Source organism: Molossus molossus, unplaced genomic scaffold (genome assembly GCF_014108415.1).
Source record: "Molossus molossus isolate mMolMol1 unplaced genomic scaffold, mMolMol1.p scaffold_m16_p_17, whole genome shotgun sequence".
Taxonomy (NCBI): domain Eukaryota; kingdom Metazoa; phylum Chordata; class Mammalia; order Chiroptera; family Molossidae; genus Molossus; species Molossus molossus.
Genome location: NW_023425352.1, coordinates 20,436,549 through 20,458,599, shown reverse-complemented (window position 1 = coordinate 20,458,599; position 22,051 = coordinate 20,436,549). Strand labels below are relative to the sequence as shown.

At 41.7% G+C, this 22,051-nt stretch overlaps 1 protein-coding gene and 1 non-coding gene across 2 annotated transcripts in view; one reads left to right on the top strand and one right to left on the bottom strand.

The window, feature by feature from the left end:
- The window catches only part of COL17A1 (collagen type XVII alpha 1 chain), a 51,771-nt gene extending 39,669 nt beyond the window's left edge, over positions 1 to 12,102 (bottom strand). Inside the window, exons 1-5 of the mRNA XM_036265944.1 lie at positions 11,938 to 12,102; positions 6,510 to 6,572; positions 4,038 to 4,082; positions 2,936 to 3,040; positions 1,581 to 1,712 (exon numbers count right to left, since the gene is read on the bottom strand). Of these exons, the coding sequence (XP_036121837.1) occupies positions 1,581 to 1,712; positions 2,936 to 3,040; positions 4,038 to 4,082; positions 6,510 to 6,561 (334 nt within the window). The 5' untranslated portion in view covers positions 6,562 to 6,572; positions 11,938 to 12,102. The remainder of the gene's footprint in view (positions 1 to 1,580; positions 1,713 to 2,935; positions 3,041 to 4,037; positions 4,083 to 6,509; positions 6,573 to 11,937) is intronic.
- Positions 12,103 to 18,073: 5,971 nt separating this feature from the next.
- LOC118632803 lies at positions 18,074 to 18,177 on the top strand. Its single transcript, XR_004960067.1, has one exon. It is a non-coding gene; the product is annotated as a U6 spliceosomal RNA (small nuclear RNA).
- Positions 18,178 to 22,051: the final 3,874 nt, after the last annotated feature.

The following is a 22,051-nucleotide window of genomic DNA, read 5'->3' as shown; positions in this document are numbered from 1 at the left end:
GCTGCAATTGTTGGCACCAACATGAACCCCATCACCTGTGTTTCAAATTTCAACAGAATCACTAATTCCTTTTTCTCTCGTTAAAGTAAAAAACAAATGGAGACCAGCCTTAAAAATTCCCTGAGTAGACAAAACCAGTTTAATCATTCAAGCAAAGCTACTTTAGCTAATTTTGCAAGACTAACTTAACCTGAGTCACTTCTTGCTTATGCCTCTGAAAATCATGAGCAAAACTTAAGCTGTTTTCCAAGGTTAATATGAGGTAACCACTAATACTTAAGAAGATTCTAATAGTATAACCAGTCACTACGAAGAATAAACTACATAAGCTGCTTTGTAACAAGATACCCTGGAGCCTCATTCTGTTTGGTTTGAGTGGTCCCAGTCTGCAAACTGTCTTTTTGGTGTGCACACAAATTTTTACTACTACTTTAGTGATTCATTGGTTTTACTTCTGTAATTTCTAAACTTTTGACACTCCCCTTTTCCCAACATTTAAACAATTGTCAAACCTGTCAATTCCCCCTCTGCAATACCTCTCACCTCCAGTTTCTCCTCTCCTCTCCCACTGCCAACACCCTAGTCCCCGTCAAGTTTTCCCTTCCCTGGGCTATAGAGCACTGTCTAACTTGTCATCATGTTCAACCTCTTCTCTCCCTATTCTTCCTGCATGTGGCTTCCAGAGTGTTAATCCTGGACCTCAAATATGATAGACTCTGCTCAAAAATCTCTGTGGCTTTCACTACATGCAGAATAAAGTCCAAGCATGTTAGCCTAGCACTGACACTGAGTCCCTCAAGCACTCTTACCCAATCACCACAGACATTTGCTACTTAGGCGTCGACTCTCCTTCCTGTCTTAGCTGTGCTGCTGCGCCCACAGCCCGGAGTGCCCCCTCGCTCCACCTCTGGATATCAAAACCTTACACGTCGTGAAGGCCCAGTTCAGATGCCACCTCCTGCCTAGACTCTTCCCTGGAGACTCAGTGGAGATGACAACCCCCCCTTGTACTTTGCATTATAGTTTTTATCTGTTGTCTTAACTTGTCTATTAGACTATAGGCCTGTGGTTTTCAACCTGTGGGTCACAACCCCTTTGGGGGTCAAACGACCCTTTCACAGGGGTCGCCTAAGACCATTGGAAAACACATATTTCCAGTGGTCTTAGGAACCGAGACACCGCTGCTCTGTCTCCAGGCAGGTCCTGCCACATGCAGATCCGCCCACATACAACATGAGGAGCTATTAAAGGGTCGTGGCATTAGGAAGGTTGAGAACTGCTGCATAGGCTCCTTGAAGACATGTCCGATCCACGTAAGCATCCATCAAGGCATTCTGCATGGTGTCAAACACATGGTCGATATTTGATAAAACACCACATGAGAAAGTGATTAATGAACGACGAAGGGGTGAGAGATCACCTAAAAATTCCTGAAAAGAAATTAAGGAAGAGTGGAGAGAAAGGTGAGGGGCAGACACAGGTGAATGTAGGTGCCAGTACTTCAGAGGCGCAGTCTTCAGAGGATGAGTGAAGTTACTGGGAGAAGAGTGGTTCTCTTTTAAAGTCGGCGGGAATGATACCTTCGTATGTTCCATGGCGGGTGATGTGAGTTTTCCTTTCAAAGGTTGAGCCTGGCGAATGGGGCAGAGTGGAGGCGGGTGAAGGAGCTCTCCTGTAACTGGAGGTGGAGGCATTGCCTCGGGTGCTCCCACCTGCAAGCCAGGAAGAATGTCAGTCCTCACAGCACTGCAGTGGGTGGACAGCCAGTTATATTAACTAAGTACATCGGGCTGCTCAGAATGAAAAGGGCCCTAGAGAGGGGCTGGAGGATGTTAGCACTGAAAGGGTCCACCCAGCATTCCCTCGGCTGCTTAGAAATGGGGGTGGTGTCCTTGTTCCTGCCCTTCTTCCCCTTCCTGCCCAAGTTGCCCACTGGAAAGTAGGGGGTCCTTGGTGCACATGGCCGAAGTGTATGGAAATGGAGGGGCTCCGGCAGGATTGTTTTTGAAGACCTGGCATTAATTGGAGCTCACTGCTGGAGAGACTAGAACATAATCCCACATGGAAGGCTCCTCAACAGAGGAGGGCAGGTGCTTCTTTTGGTCACCTTGACCATTTGCCTGTCTTGGGTCTTCTTTTTTAGTGTCATTCCAAGATTTTTGAAAAGGCTTCATGGGTTATGTGTGTGCTCCCCCCGCCCCCTGCCTTGTTTTGTTTTGTTTCACTTTGAAAGCTACAACGAAGGAGTGGGTCATGGGGAACAACTCCTGTGTTGGGTGTTTGCCCAGTGGAAACTCACAGTGTGGGATCAGATTCCCTTTACACAGTGACCCAATTGTTCAGTTTCTTTAGTTGTTAATTCCAGTTGTAAACCCTCAGATATGCATACCCTTCTCTAAAAGAGAGAGCTTGGCCCTGGCCGGTTTGGCTCAGCGGTTAGAGCGTCGGCCTGCGGTCCGGAGAGACCCGGGTTCAGTTTCCGCTAAGGGCACGTACTTCGGTTGCAGTTTGTCCCCGGCCCTGGTTGGTCGTGCGGGTGGCAGCCACTCGATGTGTCTCTTCACATCGATGTTTCTCTCTCTCTCTCTCCCTTCCTCTCTCTCCCTCCCACTCTATCTGTACAAAAAATGGAAAAATATCCTCGGGTGAGGATAAAAAAATAAAAAAAAGAGAGAGCTTGAAGGGAGTGAGAAAGGAGCCACATCCCCATGAAGCCTCCTTAATTGATTATTGTTATTTATATTAGGGAAATAATGAAAATTGATCTCATTGTAGGTCTACATCAAATGCAGATGATGTGTAAGTCTCACCTTCCTGGTTCTGTGTCAATTACATAGCTCTTTGAGTCATTTGGGTGTATGATAGTTTGGTCCCTCTCCTCGCAGGACAGTCTCTCCCTGTCTGCTCTCCCCCACTCCCACCCGCAGGCACTTACTTGAGTTTATGTAGCCGCTGCTGCCATGGGTCAGACTCTGTTTCTCCAGCCGGCTCCCTCCACTGAGAGAGCCCGTTTTAGCATAGCCATTGCTGGTCCCCCCTTCTGCAGAAACAAGGAGCAGGTGACAATTTATGGGTGGAGTCAGCCCAGAGGGTCCCCTCATCCTTTGCCCCTTGGAAGCCTTCCCTGGCTTCTCAACCCTGACCCTCTGGGTTTGGGCTCCCTTTCCCATCTACGGTGCAAGCTTCCAGGCTCTCGTTTTGTTTCTGATACCAATGTCAAAAGCAAATTTACACCTGATTTAAAAGGAACGTCTTCTGGGTGGAGCATAGCAAGTCATTTATTAGGAAAATTTCAATATTAGAAAAGGTAACAAGTGATGAATAGCTCCTTGAGGCCAGGGACTAGGCTGGGCTTGCTTTTTTCAAATGCCTCTCAGTGCCCCAGGCATGTAGCCCCTAGAAGTGTTGTAGGGACGAGTAACAGCTGAGTTGCTGGTGTTCCCTCTGGCAGCTCATCATGTTCCGACCTTCCTTGCTGATGGGTGGGATTGCCACACAACCCCCTCCTCTGTGTGCCAGGGTTCCTGGGAGGGGCAGGAGTAACTTTAGGGCTCAGAACTTCATTATAGAAGCCACTAAGGACCTCCTGAGGAAGAAGTGGACTCAAACAGAAGCCTCACTGGCGGTTCCTTGCTCCCACCTGTGCTCAGGTTGGATACGATTTTCAATATTTTAGCATCCAGATCAGGCTAATCTATAAAGACTGAAAGTAGATGTGTGGTTTTCTACTGTGGCTGGGGTGGGAGAGGGGAGAATGAGGGTGACTATTAATGCCATCAGATTGCTTTATGGCCTGATGAAAATGCTTTACAATTAGATTTTTGCAGTGGCTGCACAACTCTGTAAATATACTAACAACCACTGAATGATACACTTCCAACTGGTGGATTTTATGGTATATGCATTGATGCCAATATAACTGAAAAGCAGAAACGGATTTCAGATACTTTGGATTTGCTCTACTGGAGCATGAGAGCCCCCGTAAGGTCCTTCACACGGGACCCACTGAGAAGAAAGCTCTTGAGATAGTCACTTACTTGGCGGTAAGGATGTAAGTCTGGTAGTTACTGTTTCGGTGATAACTAGAAAAGACAAGGGAAAGATAAGATCTTATGTGATGCACTGAAACCCCTGTAGTTTGACAAAGTCTCATATCTGTCATAGGCTCAGCACATCAAATTAGGTTCAACAGAGATTTTTGTATACTGTGTGGTAAGGTATGTGATCTTTCTCACTATACCTGACAATATATACAATAGCAATGGAGTTTAATGTACCTGGAAAATAAGTGTATATCCCTTTAGAACCATTGATTTGAAAAATGAGTTATCATGGTGTCCGTGTCACTTGCTTAACAATTAGATCCAGTCTAGGCTAGGATTGGCTTTGAAGGAGGGCTAGGACCTCAAGTTACTCTGAAGTGTCTGAAGTCACACTCTTCCTCTGTACTGCTCCTTCCAAATGGTCACCCAGTCCAGCGGGGGCCAGTGCATCATCCTGGCTGATTTCACTATAAAGTGGATAATTACCTTGCCCCTTTTAAAAATGAATTTTGGGGTGTCTCAAGGACATCATAATCCATTCTAAAATCTGCAAGGCCATCCCTGAGTGTGAGGAGGTTTAGGAAGGAAGGGGGGTCAGTAAGCCACATTTGGTGCTTGGTGAAATTGGGGATAGATGAATATCAGACAGACTTGAAGAACCAGTCCCTTTGCCTTTCAAAATTGAGTTTCTCTAGACTCCAAGTGATGGTGAGCCTATGAAAGTCATAAAAGCTTCTGGAGTTTTTTTTTAAATAACAGAAGAAAGATTTTGTACCTTCCCAAGTCACCCTCTCCCCTGTGGCAGCATGGGGCGATGGATAGATTCCCCAAACTATAGTGGGGCCAGTTTTGTACTCTGACCATGACCATCACCATTATCTCCCTCTGTGTTGGACATAAAGGAGCACAATCTTGCTAAGGTCACTGGTTTTTTTTTGTTTTGTTTTTTGTTTTGTTTTTTATCCTCACCCGAGGACATTTTTCCATTTTTTGTACAGATAGAGTGGGAGGGAGAGAGAGGAAGAGAAAGAGAGAAACATTGACGTGAAAGGGACACATCGAGTGGCTGCCACCCGCACGACCAACCAGGGCCGGGGACAAACTGCAACCGAGGTACATGCCCTTAGCGGGAACTGAACCCGGGTCTCTCCGGACCGCAGGTCGACGCTCTAACCGCTGAGCCAAACGGGCCAGGGCAGGTCACTGGTTTTTTAAATGGTGTGTGTGTGTGTGTGTGTGTGTGTGTGTGTGTACAGTGTATGCCTTCCCAGGTACATGTGTATGCACGTTGCCATGTACACATGCATGTGGTTATGGGTGGAGGGTGAAAGGAGAAAAGGTTGGAAGATGGTTCAGGGTCATTCTGTGCCACTTGAAGCTGTGCTGCTCACAACTGCTCCATCCCACACCGGTCTTACTACTCACCTTCCTTTTCATACTGCATGTCCTAGCAGGAACATGGGGTTAGGAGTGTAGCAGAAACAGCATTCCATACATTAAAGGAAAGGTTTTCTCCAGACTAAAATGGCAGCTTGATTTGAATAATAGTCTTGAGCTTTCACTAAACCTCTCAGTGTATGGACCTTTGGGATTCTTTGACACATAAAAATAAGTTATTTCTTAACCTAAAGTTCCAAGTCTGAGGAGCCAGATTTTTTGTTGGAGTTTATATGAAAGTCACAGGATAAGTGAAAGAGTTAGAGCTGCTAAGGGGACAGTTTAAATGTCTTTGAAGTTATCATTCAGGCAGTTTCACAAAAGGAATGTGTCTGTTTTCAATTTTCAGTGTAGATTGCAACCACGACACTAGTGTTATTCCAACTTTGTCCCTTCAATAATGGGGATATTATTATTTTGATTTTCTGTTGCCCTGTATTCCTAAATAAGAAAATGATTAAATACATGATAGCAAATTCATTCAACAAAATATTATACAACCATTAAAAATGCTGGTTATAAAAACTATACATCAAAATGGCAGTTTTCATCTTTGAAGAAAAAGCAGAACACATTTTGATTACATGTAAATTAAAATAAAATCAACAATAGGCATCACATGGGAAGGAATAAAGTCTTTTTAGAAATACCTTTAAAATGATGAAGTTTTAAAAATTTTTTTCCATTTTTAAAAATTAAGTTTAGAGAGAGAGAAAGGGAGAGAGACAGAGAGAGAGAGATAAAAACATCAATGAGAGAGAACCTCAATTGGCTGCCTCCTGCATGCCCCCCACTGGGGATTGGGCCCACAACCTGGGCATGTGTCCTGACTGGGAATTGAACTGGCGACCTCTTGGTGCATGGGTCAATGCTCAACCACTGAGCCACACCGGCCAGACAATAAAGTTTTTTAAAATGTCAAAATAACCCACGCTAAATTAAAAAGAAAAAAAAAAATGATACAATGGAATTATGTACTCTTTTCAAATTTGTATTACTTTGATAGTGACATATATATCATGCTCTTACTTCTTTCAGTAACTTCAGTGCCATCCCGCTTGCTTTTCTTGGTCACATCCATACCATAGCCGCCTGTGGAAAAGCCAGAAACCATAAACAACCATGCTTCTTACCATGACTTTTCATAAGCATAGGTCCCTACTATGCAAGCTGAGAATCTAAAACTCAATTCCTGGAATTCAAAGCATAATTCTTTCATGTACATATTTTTTGTGAGTCATTCCACTTCTTGTATCATAACAGAGAGTAATTTAATAATTCCAATTTAGGTTCTATTCCTTGTACTGAGATCTTATTTTTCAGAATCTAATTGAGCAGGCTGCCTGCCCCCTGCTGGGCATTAGAGGGTTTACGTAGAAAATGTGGTACCCTGAAGTTTGACTATAAAACATTTTTTGTCGTCCTGGCCGGTTTGGCTCAGCGGTTGGAGCGCCCACCTGCGGTCCAGAGAGACCCGGGTTCGGTTCCCGCTAAGGGCGCGTACCTCGGTTGCAGTTTGTCCCCGGCCCTGGTCGGTCGTGCGGGTGGCAGCCACTCGATGTGTCCCTTTCACATCGATGTTTCCCTCTCTCTCTCTTCCTCTCTCTCCCTCCCACTCTATCTGTACAAAAAAAGTGGAAAAATGTCCTCGGATGAGGATTAAAAAAAACAAAAACAAAAAAAAACATTTTTTGTCAATGCACTTAGTGCTTTCAGCTAACTCATTTTGATGTATCCATTAACGGTCAGTGTTCTATATGGAGCTCTATGAATATGACATTTATGCTTTATTATTTAGAGTTCAGGTGTGAGAATGATGTTTGATGAAATGAAATCAGGATAATAACCATCATAACAGTCATGTTTATATGAAACTTTACACTTTTAAAAATATGAAACTTTCTCTTTATAACAAACCAGCCCTCGAGTGTTTTGTAGAGATAAATAGAAAAATATATGAAGAAAACACATGTAAAATCTATTGAAATACGTTGGAAAATACATATCGTGTATGTTAGCTATGCTCTCCCTTCATGCTTACTCTGCTCTGGAAAGGAAAATCATTGAGATCTTGTCCATTGTGTCCTTGAGTGTGGATGGGATGAGGCCGGGCTAGCATCAAGGGGAGGGTTGGGGTGGGGCTTCAGCCTAAACACACAGGACGATATAGCCCAACTGGGATATTTTGGTTGTAGGTCCCAGTCTCAGGTTCTGAAAGGACTTGAAATCTGGGTTTCCTTTGGTCCTCTTACCCACCTCCCCAACCTTTCCTTCCTCCCAGGCTACTTTTTGGATAAAGTTCAAATTGGATTCTGGAATTCTGGGGTAAGACACTTCTGCGCAGGACACCCCTTGCTTGAAAATTTCTTTTTTCAAGCTTTTTTGCTCACCTGGTGATTTTAGCACCTAATCTCATCCTACTTTTACATATCCCAAAAAAGTGTCTTAATTTCTTTTTAAAATCAGGAGGAGAAATGGACACACTCCAATCTGGATTACCTTCTTCCAATGCAGTTATAAAATAAATACAATTAAAAAAATTGTTTTTTAAATGGAGGAAGGGATCCCAAAGGCAAAAGTGTGTAGGACCCATGAAAGTTATAATTAGTCCTGAGTAACTTCCCAGCTTGAAAAGCAAGACCACATGAGACCAGCTGGTCAACTACCCAGCAGAGTTAACCAAGATCGGCACAGTTTCAGGTCCTGGTTGGATGTGCCAACTTCTTGCTCATTGAAGTTTTTTAAACGCAGCTCTAGGCAAGGAATGAAGCATCGTGGAAACATTCCTAGGTGGATCTGAGAAGCCACAGGAGGTATTTTTGCAGGTATGTGTCCCAAAGCCAAGAGGAGAGGCCCATAAACAGTTCAACAAAGGAGACCAGCCTCGCTGGAGGGCCAGACCCGGCCTATGACTCTGCATTCCAGCAATAACCTGTATGGACTGTGTCGTGCAAACCTACATACAACTCGACATCCTCTTTAAATCCTTTGCTTAAGCATTAATTGCCTTGGTACCTCTGAAGCTCCACTTGTTTTTTTTAATTCGTCATTAGCTGTGAACTGGGAGGCATTTTGAAGATTGAACAATCAAGTGCACCTGGTTGCCAGTGGATGCGCCTAGGATGGCACCTGAATTAATATGAAACATTATCCTGAAAGAAACTGTTTATAACAATCCATGGAAACTTTTATTTCCCACAAATTATTGCTTATTTTGATCCTTTCATGAAAGTAGTTGCCGGCAGCTATAAGTTTGGGATTGGATGGGTTTTTTTTTTTTATCCTCACCTGAGGACATTTTCCCATTTTTTGTTCAGATGGAGTGGGAGGGAGGGAGAGAGAGAGAGAGAGAGAATCATCGACATGAAAGGGACACATCGAGTGGCTGCCACCTGCACAACCCAACCAGGGCCGGGGACAAAATGCAACCGAGGTACGTGCCCTTAGTGGGAACTGAACCAGGGTCTCTGGACCACAGGCCGACGCTCTAACCGCTGAGCCAAACTGGCCAGGGCAGGATGGGTTTATTTTACTTGTGGCCACCAAGGCATGCTGATGATAGCTCCTTTTGGTAAGAGTTGGAGTGTTCTTGCCCAGTCAGTGTGGCTCACTAGATTGAGGATCGTCCCATGAACTGAGAGGTCCTGGTTCGATCCCCAGTCAGGGCACATGCCCTAGTTGCGGGCTTGATCCCCAGTGAAGGGTGTGTGCAGGAGGCAGTTGATTGATATTTCTCTCTCACATTGATGTTTCTGTCTCCCTCTCCCTTCCTCTTTCTCTAAAAAAATCAATAAAAACGTTTAAAAAAAAAAAAAAAAAAAGAGTTAAAATGTCCAAGTAGCAAAACTGGCAAGTGTTTTCTTGTTGTTTTGATACCCAGAAAAGTAACACACATTCCTCTGCCCCTCTATCTTTTTCTTAATCTTAATTACGGAGCCTTGAAATCAGCAAAAAGCCAGGGGTTTCCCAACTCCAGAGGGCACAGAGAGCTTGCTAAGAAATCAGGTGCCTTCCTTCTGGGTCTAGGAGGCTCCTCATCAGCAGGCACCCTGGGATAGAATGTGCCCCAGGTGGGTGCAGGCAGATGCCCCTTGCCTCTCCCAGCCTGAAGCCCCTCCAATGTGTGTCCCATGGCCAAACAGAATGAGTTCTTGGGCCTAAAATGTACAAGACGGAGCTCTGTTGACTTTGCCAGAGTTCTCCCCCAGACTGATAGTCTGAAGTGGCAGGAAGGTATTGGGAGATGCATTCCTTTAAACCAAAAGTGAGAGGAAGCTTTCTGTGAGTTATCAAATGGGAAATGAGGGGTTGAGGCACAAACCTAGACAAGGATCATCCTGTGGGACCTACAGTATTTCCACAAGACTTCCTTTTTAAACATTTTAAGTGCCAATAGATTTAAAAAGTATAACTAACATGAGGGAAAGGAAATTACATGCCCAGGCACAAGCCCAATCCTGTCTTTCTGAACGGTGCTCACTAGTGTGCTCTCCTCCAAAACACTACTTAATGGATGCATAGTCAAGTAGAATAATTTTTAACTTCTTGGATGTTTGGGCTGCTTCACTAGAACTAAGGATGAGCAGATTGCTCAAGTTCTCAATTCCAAATAATTTTCTTCCATAGTTCTAAGGGACTGCTTCATGGCTATTTCATAATTAATGCTCTGTGGAAGATGTTAAAAATAATCCCGTGTCATTTTCTGATGCAAGAAAATACAATTCAAAACTATTTTTCTACTTTTATGAGTTTCCCTTTCCACTTCATTTAAATGATATCACAGTCACCTAAAACTAGTCCAATGATGATGTGATGTAACACACACACAAGCAAGGGCAGCGATAGTAAACCATGGCAGAGACTTTTATCTTACTCTGACAACTCATTAAATACTCAGTCTTTTATACAAAGAAGGGAAGAGAGAAGCTAAGTATTTTTCTATTTTAAAAATAAATGTCACTATGTTCTGCTAAGGTATTACAAGTATTTTTATAGCTCCTATTATTCCCATCTCTGTACACTTTAAATTTTAAAACAACAACAACAACAAAATGGCCCACTTGTAAGAAAACCATCTACTAACTATTGATCTGGAAACACAGAAGGGCCAAACAGTTTGAGTGCAAAGAAAACCAATGCCCTGGAGTCGACTGTCTCAGAAGCTTTTGTCTCTACCCCAGCAATGGGTTGACCCACTTGCAATATTTGGCATCTTTGATTTTCATAGCTTGGGAGTGGGAGAGTTTGGGCACCAGCTTGTTTACAGACATGTTTGGTTAAATCCTACTTCTGTTAATAACACCAAATGAGCCAAAACACACAGACACAGATTTCTTTTGGTCAAGCATCACCTAAGAATGTGGTCAGTTCTCAGGTCAGTTCGGTTTCACTAAAATGAGGAGTGTATGTCTAAGCTTAAAGCAGAACTGTTCACTTTAGCTTTCCTCATATAAACTCTGCTCAGATTCTTGTGGGTGCTTCTGATTCTCGGAAGAGGCTGAACACCTGCTTTAGTTTAGTTCTGACTTACCTCTGTGCCTTAGCTCTAAGGACAAGCATACAGAGATAGAAAAGAATAATTCTGCTTTTCAAAAAAGACTCTTTATCAAATCTCACTACATTTTATGGACATAACAAATCCAACTAGTAGGCTACTGATTAATCACTGATTCTCAAAAGAAGTAATGTGCCAGAGGCTTTGCTTATACTTCAAAAAGTGAAGTGGTAATTTGTCAGTAGTTAATGTGGTCCAGTGAGACACCATGCTTGTAATTCTTACCTGAAAATGATTTTGGGGGCCCAAATTAGCCAGTTAAAGTGTGAATACACAAAAAATGTTTTTCTTTTTTTGTTCTGCATTTGACTCCAGAAATTCCAGGATTAATTATATCATTCCAGATATTTCACTTTACTTTAGATTAAACAAGTAGTAATTTTAGAGTGTGATAAACAACAACGTTTGCCCAGCCCCTTGAGCTTAATTGACCAGCACAGAGGCCTGGGAGCACATCAGCTCTTAGTGCTCAGGGGCTACTTCTAGGAGGACCCCCTTACCTACACTTCACCCCTGCTGTTAAGGGCATCAGAGAGAGAGAAGAAATTGCAAACTCTTATCGTATTCTAAATAAAACAACACAAACTATTTTATAATACTGAAAATAATACAAAAAAAAAAATCTGGCCACGAGAGCCCAGTTGATCTTAACTGGCCTTTTTCTTCTGTTTACCACTGATGAATCTTTTTGTTGTTCCTTTAAAAAGATTTATTCTAAGCAGAATGCATAAACCGAAGTAATCATTTATGATCAATTAATCAGAACAATTGAAGTCAACCAGAACACTCGAAACTCAACAACTTAATCTTATTTTCTCCAACCAACGTTTAAATTCTAAATGGCAAACCTCAAATCAAAGCCTCAGAAGAAGAGAGAAAAGTCAAGATTTTCCTGTTACTTACCTAATATGAGATTTTGAAGGAACAGGTAACAACTTTGAATAAATCCCCCCTCTCTCTTTCCCTGATGTTTTCTTCTAGACGTTTGCAGTTCCCACTTTTTTTTTTTATCCAGACCCAGCCAAGGTGTGTTAAAGCTGAGTGATCTTTAAAAAATGTTCACTTCTTCTCTCCCTCTTGTTTCTTTCAGTCCTTTGCTCCCAGACAAGTCCTGACAAAGGTGTGTCGTGGTTTAAGGCGTTACTCCACCCTTCCAATTATCTGACACTTGCTGGATTTAAAAAAAAAAAAATCTGCCTCCAGGAATCAAACTTTATGGGAGGCTGAAATTATCTCCTACTCGTTTAGGAGGAGTAACCATTTCTGGGCCCATGGTGAAAATGGAACAAAGGTTAGCATAAAGGAATTTTTCTTTTATTACTTCTTATCTTCTATAGCCAGAGAACTGCCACAGCGTGGTATTCCCCTTCCTTGATGCCATGGAATAGTCAAAATCCCTCAATGTGCACGATTGGTGGTGTAGCTAGGCATGTAGGGGCCTGTGGTCAAGTTGTCTGAGCCCTAGTAAAACTGTGAAGTTGGCAGGATGGATATTCAAGACCTTTGACCTCTTTTCCCCATTCTGACCCAAGCCAGGTCAAATCTACCTGAAAGAAACAGTGGATGAATAATTTAGAATAAGATGTTAATGACTGAAAATATGGAGCAACTGGGGAAATAGGTATTCTTTTTTCTTTTTTTAAATTCTCACCCAAGTGGGGGTGAAGGGGGGGAGAGAAACATTGATGTGAAAGAGACACATCGATTGATTGACTCCCACATGAGCCCTGACTGGGGCCGGGGAATGAACCTGCAACCCAGGTATATGCCCTTGACTGGGAATCGAACCCATGACCCTTCAGTGTGCAGGCCAACACTCTAACCGCTGAGCCACACCGGCCAGGGCAGGGATTCATTTTTTAAATGAGGTAACCAGATATAGTAACACTGACTCCAAAGAGTGACATGTTAGTGACAGAATTTTAGGCATGTAGCCACGTAAATATTGGAGAGAGATACTGTTGGGAGGGTTAAGGATCATCTTGACTCTCAAATCAGCAATCCTATAGTCTCCATACACAGGTGGACTCCCAGAGGCCATGTAACTCCAGGTGCGTTCCATGGGACCATTGGACTTCCCTAGAGGGTCAATTGGCACTGATCTAGGTAATTCTTTTTTTTTTTTTTTATTCTCACCCGAGGACACTTTCCCATTTTTTGTTCAGGTAGAGTGGGAGGCAGAGAGAGGAACAGAGAGAGAGAGAGAAACATCGATGTGAAAGGAACACATCGAGTGGCTGCCACCCGCACAACCGACCAGGGCCGGGGACAAACTGCAACCGAGGTCCGCGCCCTTAGCGGGAACCGAACCCGGGTCTCTCAGGACCGCAGGTCGACGCTCTAACCGCTGAGCCAAACCCGCCAGGGCGATCTAGGTAATTCTTATGAATACCTGGAGAGCATCTAGCTTTCCAGGACACCTAAAGATTAGCCTGAAACTCTTGGTATAGGTAATGTGGGAAGTCTGAACATAGAACTCACTCAGGAGCTTCTTTGAAGCCATAGCATCTTGGGACCCAGTGTCAGCTTTGGATTCCCAGTTCTGAGGCATTATTCCAAGATCCTGGAGAGGATCCATGGAATTCCTTAAGCAGAGCACCAATGCATGGGTGCACCCTGCTATTGTGAGCACTCAAGCTGCATAGAGGAATTTGAGCACCACCTTTGGGGTTCTCACTCCACAGCTCCCAATATTCTGCTTTGGAGTCACATATTTCAGAACCCTTTCAATGTCCTAGAATGTGACACTCTTGGATTCTTGCTTTCTGGAATGTTCCTGCCTGCCCCAAATAAATACTTATTCAACATGTCTGCTGTCAGTCTCATAGAAGAGCATTGAAAAATCTGGAAGACAGCATGAAATCGACCCAGCCTTTCATCATTCATTCGCTTATTTATTAATTCATAAATTAAATAATAATATATTAGCTCCTGTTTGAAGCCAGACATTGAACTATATGCTGAGAGTTCAGCAGTGAAATGTAGACATATCCTCTGTCTTTAAGGAGGTCACAGTCTAGTGGAGTAAGATAGGCCTTAAACAATGTAATGCTCTGGTAGGGCTGCCATAACAAAATTCTGGTGGCTTACACAACAGGAATTACTTTTCTTACAGTTCTGGAGGCTGGAAGTCCAAGATCAATGTGTCAGCAGGTTTGGTTTCTCCTGAGGCCTTTCTCCTTGGCTTGCAGATGGCTATTTTCTTGCTGGGTCTTCACGTGGCCTAATTTCTTCTTCTTACAAGGATACCAGTCAGATTGGATTAGGACCCATCTTAACAGCCTCATATTAACTTAATTACTTCTTTAAGGGCCATATCCCCCCAATACTGTCACATTTTAAGGTACTGGGGGTTGGGCTTCAGCATTTGAATTGGTAGGGGCACAATTTATAACAAATTATTTACACAACAAATAATTATGTACCAATATATAATTAAGAATGTGATAACTAACTATGAAGAACGAATTCTGGATACTATGAGAGAGCAGAAGAGGAGACATAATCTTGAGGAGGAATGTAAGGAAAGTCCTGCTAATAAAGTGACATTTAAACAGATGAAGGTTGAATAGAGATTACACAGGTGAAAGGAGGAGTTGAGAGTGTTCTAGAATCTAGACAGGAAAAAGAATATTTGAGTAGGTTCTGAAGTGGAAGAAGCATAGTGAGTTTGAGGATTAGTGATGCCAATACATTTTAGTGCACCAAGTGAAGGGAGGGTGGCACTGGAAGAGCAGCTGGAGCAATAGGTAGAGGCTCGATCACAGAAGGTCTCACAGGCCATGGTAGGGAGGTGGTTTTTGGTACTTGGCAAATGTTCTTAAATTGACATTTGGGAACAACTCTATCTAGGCACTGTATGAATGTTAGAATTATTAAGAAAGAAGAGAGACTGGAACTAATATTTTCTACAGTCTATTTTGTGTCAGATATTTTATATACATTATCTTATTTTTAAAATATTTTTTCTTTATTGATTTTAGAGAGAGAGAGGAAGAGGGAGAGAGAGATAGAAACATTGATGAGAGAGAACATCGATTGGCTGCCTTCTGCGTGCCCCTCACTGGGGATCGGGTCACAACCTGGGCATGTACCCTGACTGGGAATCAAACCAGCAACCTCTTGGTGCATGGGTCGGCGCTCAACCACTGAGCCACACAGGCCGGGCCATACATTATCTTATTTAATCCCTACAGCAACTCTAAGAGGTATTTATTATCTTTATTTTAGAGTTGAGAAAAGTAGAATTCGGAGAAACTGAGTAACCAGGCCAAAGATCTCACATTTGGTAAGTGGCTCCAGGAGACGGGAGAGGGACTCTAACAGGAGTTAAAGGATTGATCTTGCCTACATGATGAAGCCTCCATAAAAATTCTCAATATATGGGATTCAGAGAGCTCCCAGGTTGGTAAACACGTCCACATACTGGAAGGGTGACACACCCCAACTCCATGAGGATTGAAGCTTCTGAGTTTAGGACCCTCCCAGACCTCGCCCTACACATCTCTTCATCTGGCTGTTCATCTGTATCTTTTAATAAACTGGTAATTGTAAGTAAATGTTTCCCTGAGTTCTGTGAGCTGTTCTAGCAAATAACTGAATCTATGGGGAAAGGGACATGGGAACCTCCAGTTTGGAGCCCAACTGGACAGAAGTTGTGGGTAACCTGGGTGCCTACCACTTATGATTCACATCTGATATCTCACAGGGCTGAGCCCTTAACCTGTGGGATCTCTAGGCAGATAGTGTCAGAATTAAGTTAAACATAAGACACCTGGCTAGTGTCACAGAGAATTGTTTGGTGTCACATTGTAGGAAACTCCTTCCTACCCTATGTCTGATGTCAGAAGTACTATGAGTATGATGGTAGTATTGTGAGAATAAAGAAAGACACAGGAGGAGAACTAGGAAATGTTTTCCTGTACAGTGCAGAATCTATATTCCACTTGACTCTTGAACCTTTATTTCCCACTGCCTGAGTATTATTAAGATTCAAGTATGTCCATAGCTTGAACTGAAAGGAAATAGGCAATATCAAAACAGAATAGGCTGAGGGCAAATGAGCACTTTAAGAACTAAAACCATCTGAACAGTGGGGATATTTTCAGTCAACAGCATTATGGTATTAGTATAATTTATTGATGATTTTAGATAAAAATCTATATTAGGATCTGGCAACCACAGACTGATTAATTATTCAATTTATTTAACTACTACATAAAACCAAACATGCTAACCCACCATTGAAATCAGCACGATTGGTTTTTACTTCCTGTTGGGTTCCTGTAATAACTGGTATTCTAGAATATCTCTATATTGATTATTTTCTATATATATTGATTATATTCTATATATTGTGTATATTCTAATTACGCAAGGTTCATAGTTTATTGTGCTTTGCAAAATATATATATTTTTTTGTTAATTCTCACCCGAGGATATTTTTCCATTAATTTTTAGATAGAATGAAAAGGAGGGAGGGAGACAGAGAGAGAGAAAAAAACATTTATGCAAGAGAGACACATCAATTTGTTGCCTCCCAAAAGATCCCGACCAGGGCTGGGATTGAACCTGCAACCCAGGTACATGCCCTTGACTGGAATCAAACCCAAGACTCTCCTGTTCACAGGTGGACACTCTAACTGCTGAGCCAAACCGGCCAGGACCAAAATAATTTCCTTCCTTCCTTCCTTCCTTCCTTCCTTCCTTCCTTCCTTCCTTCCTTCCTTCCTTCCTTCCTTCCTTCCTTCCTTCCTTTCTTTCTTTCTTTCTTTTCTTTCTTTCTTTCTTTCTTTCTTTCTTTCTTTCTTTCTTCTTTCTTTCTTTCTCCTTCCTCACATTTGGTAAGTGGCTCCAGAAGTGGCTCCTTCCTTCCTTCCTTCCTTCCTTCCTTCCTTCCTTCCTTCCTTCCTTCCTTCCTTCCTTCCTTCCTTCCCTCCCACCCCCTCCTTTCTTTCTTTTCTTTTGTTTTCTTTTTTTTTTAAATTAAAAGTAACCTTTATTCAAAATCATTTCTAATAAGGCTTATCTTGGTACATGAAGTGAAAGAAATCTTATGTTCATTCAACATTCATATATTAAGTTCCTACCATATCCTGGTACTAAGGGAATTGTCTTTTAAATGTTTCAAATTAGCCAGAAAGCAACAAAATTCTTGTTAAAATTAAGGAACAGAGTCAGATTTAGGAGGAAGCAGTGACTAAGACACCGGAAAGGTGTTTCTTGTTTCCTGCTCCATTTGGAGGTGTGTTTAATGAATCACATTTAATCAATTTTTGATAGACCAGAAAGAAAATTTCCTTAAGAGGCAACCAGAGCCCTGGCCGGTTTGGCTCAGCAGTTAGAGCGCCAGCCTGTGGTCCAGAGAGACCCGGGTTCGGTTCCTGCTAAGGGCACGTACCTCGGTTGCAGTTTGTCCCTGGCCCTGGTTGGGTCGTGCGGGTGGCAGCCACTCGATGTGTCCCTTTCACGTTGATGTTTCTCTCTCTCTCTCCCTCTCCCTCTCTCTCCTTCCCACTCTATCTGAACAAAAAATGGAAAAAATGTCCTCGGGTAAGGATTAAAAAAAAAAAAAAGAGGCAACCAGAAAAATATTCATCCTCTAAAAATTATGTACTGACTTTTAACTAGGTTGGGGGGAAAAGATGTCTGTTTATGTGTAGCTCAGACTGGCACCTTGTGACCAGACTTTTATTACTTGCTGAGCACTGTGAGTACAGGTGTACACCATTTTCTGTGGCTGATGAGTTTCTGCAAAGTGACCAGTTTTTGGTGACTAGGGTGGATGTTTTTGTCAAATGACTATTCACTACCTCATTAATCTTTGTGACCACAGATTTTTCTGTATTTGTTTGGTGAAAAGGAATGTACCCTGTAGATGTATTTCTTTCTATTTCATGACCCTCCTACCACAGGAGTATTACATGATAGTGATATATTTTAAATCATATGTTCATCAAGGGATCCTAAATCTTTGAGACATATTTGCCTTGAGTTCCTAAGAGACAATAAGAAGAGAAGTTCACTAAAGGAGAAAATAATGCTCACTTTGGCAGCACATATACTAAAATTGGAATGATATGGAGATTAGCATGGCCCCCGCATAAAGATGACACTAAAATTCATGAAATCTTCCATACCAAACAAAAGGGAGAAAATTGTTTTATATTTAGTGAGATAATTCCACTATCTACAATCATTGATTCAGCTTTTATGTTGGACAGTAAATTCACTAATTAAAAAAATTGAATTCCTATATATTAAAATAAATATGATTATTTGTTGCAGGTTGCTACTGCATTTCTAAGACTAGAAGACCATATTTCCTCTTAGCTTTCTCTTTGGTACTCCTGAATAATAAGACTTCCCTGTAAACAATTATGACAACAGCATATGTCACTGTCTATGGAGCATTTGGCTTTTGGAAGGCTGCAGCTGAGAAATAGTACCAAATCCTGTCCTTTGAATGTGGGCTTAAGGTCTTCATCAGCTTTTCTTGTTTATTATAATGGTTCTTGAATTGTTCCTGCTGCCTTTGTTATAATAACAAAGCACTCTGGTTTCCTTTCTTCCATTTCAAATTTCAAATCCATTCAAAACGCATATTTGTTGAATGAGTAAACAAATACCTATTGAAGGTCAACCATGAAGAAGGCACCGAGGGTATAGATACAATTGAGGATGAGATATAAAATCTGTCTTCAAGGAATTAACAATGTAAAAAAAAAAAGAGATATGAGTTTATTCACCACATACACAAATAATTACAATATAAAGAAGAATGTAAACCATCAGAGATTTAGGAACTATGGAAATCCACTTCCAGCCGTAGATGTTAGCCAATGCTTCATGAAAGAGGTACCACTTGAGCCGGGCTTTAAAAGATGGATAGTAGTAAGAAACCAAAGATGGAGCTGGAATTTCAAGCAGGGAGTCCAGCATGAAGGCCCAGATACAGGAAACAGTAAGGCTCAGGTGGAGAATGGTGAAACAGTAAAAAAGAGTAGGTGAGGAGAGGTCAGAAGTGTAGAATATGCAGCTGGATGTGGGAAATCTGAAATGCCAGCCTGAGGAGTGTCTATGTCATTCTGTCGGTGAGGAGGAGGTATGGGAAGACAAAAAAAAATTAAATGATGAGAGCTGGGCTGAACAAAGATTAATTTGGTGACAATGTAGAGAGTGGACCAGAAAAGAAGAAATAGGGAGACTGGATCAGGACACTATGACAATAGTTTTGGTAAGGATAATACAAGGATGAAAAAGGAGAGGAAACCAAGGCGGGCAATATCAGTGAGGCTGGGCAGAGACAAGGTATTTATTGATTGCTGTTAGGATGAGAGAGAGGGCAGGGCCTAGGATGATGCTGGCATTTCCCAAGCCAACCGCTGACCACAACTTCCTTCTTCCCTGCCAACTTACCTTCCTCAAAGGACCACCTGTTAAAGTTTACATTTTAGTGGAGGATTAAAAAAAAATTCCCCTTTGTTTGGATTCTTCTCTTTAGTAGGCAGTTAGACAGGCATGAGCAGAGCAGGACAATACATCAGGTACGAATGCCACCAGGGAAGAAAGTCCTGGGTACCTAGCAATGGGCAAAACTAGGAGAGCAAGTATTGAAAATATGTTTGGTAAGTTAGGATCTAGTGTCTGAGGAACCCTCTCCTCCCCTAGCTTGTCACCAGTCATGCAGGTCCGACTCTCCCCTGACCTCTTCTCTCCTGACATGTAGCTAGTCATTCAGTAGACTCCCTTAGAGGAGAAATAAGAGGCTGGAGAAAAGCCCCACAAGATTTCCATACAGGAACAGGAGATGATGGGACAGGCCCCAAAAGATCAGTTTAAAGAAAGTAGTTAACTCCCTCCAGGGGTTAAAAGGAGCCCTTGCCAATAATACCCTGGGGCAGCTCTTTGGGCCACCCGCTACTTTCAAGTGTACTTTTGCCTTATTTGGTGAATAAACTTTCTTTCATAGTTTTGAGTCTTGAATCTGAATTATTTCTTAGCCAGAACTCAAGTACCAAGGTTGCTGAACTGAGGTCTGGTCTAATCACACTGGTCTAACACCTGGTGTTGTTTTGCCACCAACATTCCCCACTCCTGTTTTGTCCTGTGCTCATTACTTAACACATTACAAATGTGAGGTTAAACAATGGTTTATTTTAGGTCTTGAAGAATTTAGATATGAAGACAATAGGACAATATTAGAACATATCATCTGTAGGTGATACATTTATTAGTTTAAAACCACTTTTTTTCCTAACACATGCCCTACTAAATTATCTGCAACTTATTTCTAACAATTTAACATTTATAGATTAGTTTTGTTAAAAGACAGCAATGAACCAAAGAAAAATATGTGAAGTGTTAGTTTTTCTAGTTAGTATTCTTTAATAAACAGATAAAAAATACTTCTTAGATTCCAAAAGATTTCTCATTCATGGAAGAAATGAAAATCCTCCTGTCTGGGTGGGAAGTCACTTCTAGCCTTATGTTTGGCAATATTTACCTGCTCACCCTGGCAGTGTCAAGCCGTCTAAGAACTGGGGCAACCCAAGCTATTTGCCTTTTATTCACTCATAAACGACATGGGAAGGATGTCAGAAGCATCAAGGAGATGAAAAGTTCAATACTGCTCATAGAAAAAGATGTGTTCTCAAAGTGAATTATTTAATATAAATAGACCTGTTGTTTAAAAATATGTGTGAAGCTTGAACCCTACTGGGAAGTAAGAAAAAATAATTCAACAAAAACAGCAGGAAGCCACACGATAGATGGGTTTATTACTGAATTTTAATGGTATTTAGCCTGAAGAGCTGAAAAGTCTGTGTCAGGTGATGAGCATTCTCTTGTACTGTAGGCCATGATTCAGAAGACAGGTTTGGTTCTCATGAAACATGTCCACACAAGAACTATCTTTATTAAGATGAAGAGCACACCCTATTATCTGGTTTGTGGTTACCATTATTTTCCTTATGGGTATATCTCTAGTACATAGATTCATGCTGAAAATCAGGTCTTGTTGTCTGATAACTCATTGACTCAACATTTTACTTATGATAACTCATCTAAGAATTTCTGAACTATTGCTATGCCAGTGATTCCTAACTTGTGTTTTGGAGACCCTGGTGTTTTAGCCATTTGCCAGAATGACATATAAATTAGATAACTTAAATTCAGTATAATTTGCCCTTTTTAATGTCCTATGAGTTTTGACAAATGCATATAGTCAAGTCACCACTTTTAAGATCTAGAACAGTTCCAGAACATCCTCAGATTCCCTTGTGCTCTATTATACTCCACCCACTTCTCCAGCCTCTGGTAGCTACTGTTTTCTATCCTCATAGTTTTGCCTTTTCCTGAATGTCATATAATGGAATCATATGTAGACAGTCTTTTGAATTTGGCTTCTTTGACTTAGCATTTGAGATTCATCCATGTCATTATGTGAATTATTAGTTTTTCTCTTTTTATTACTAAGTAATATTCCATTCTTTGGATATACAATTATTATACATGCTGATGGACATTTGGATTGTGGTCAATTTCTGTCAACTATGAATAACATTGCTATAAACATCATGTACAGATTTTGTATAAACATACATTTTTATTTCTCTTGTGTAATTACCTAGGAGTTGAATGCTGGCTTAGGTAAAAATGTATTTAACTTGATAAAACACTGAAAATTATTTAAAAAAAATGTTTGTACTATTTTGCATTCCACCAGCAATGTATAAGAGTTCTTATTGTGCCCTGGCCGGTTTAGCTCAGCGGTTAGAGCATCAGCCTGCGGTGCAGAGAGACCCGGGTTCAGTTCCTGCTGAGGGCACGTACCTCGGTGCAGTTTGTCCCCGGCCCTGGTTGGTCATGCAGGTGGCAGCCACCCGATGTGTCCCTTTCACGTTGATGTTTCTCTCTCTCTCTCCCTCCCTCCCACTCTATCTGAACAAAAAAATGGAAAAATGTCCTCGGGTGAGGATAAAAAAAAAAAAAGAGTTCTTACCGTTTCGCATCCTTA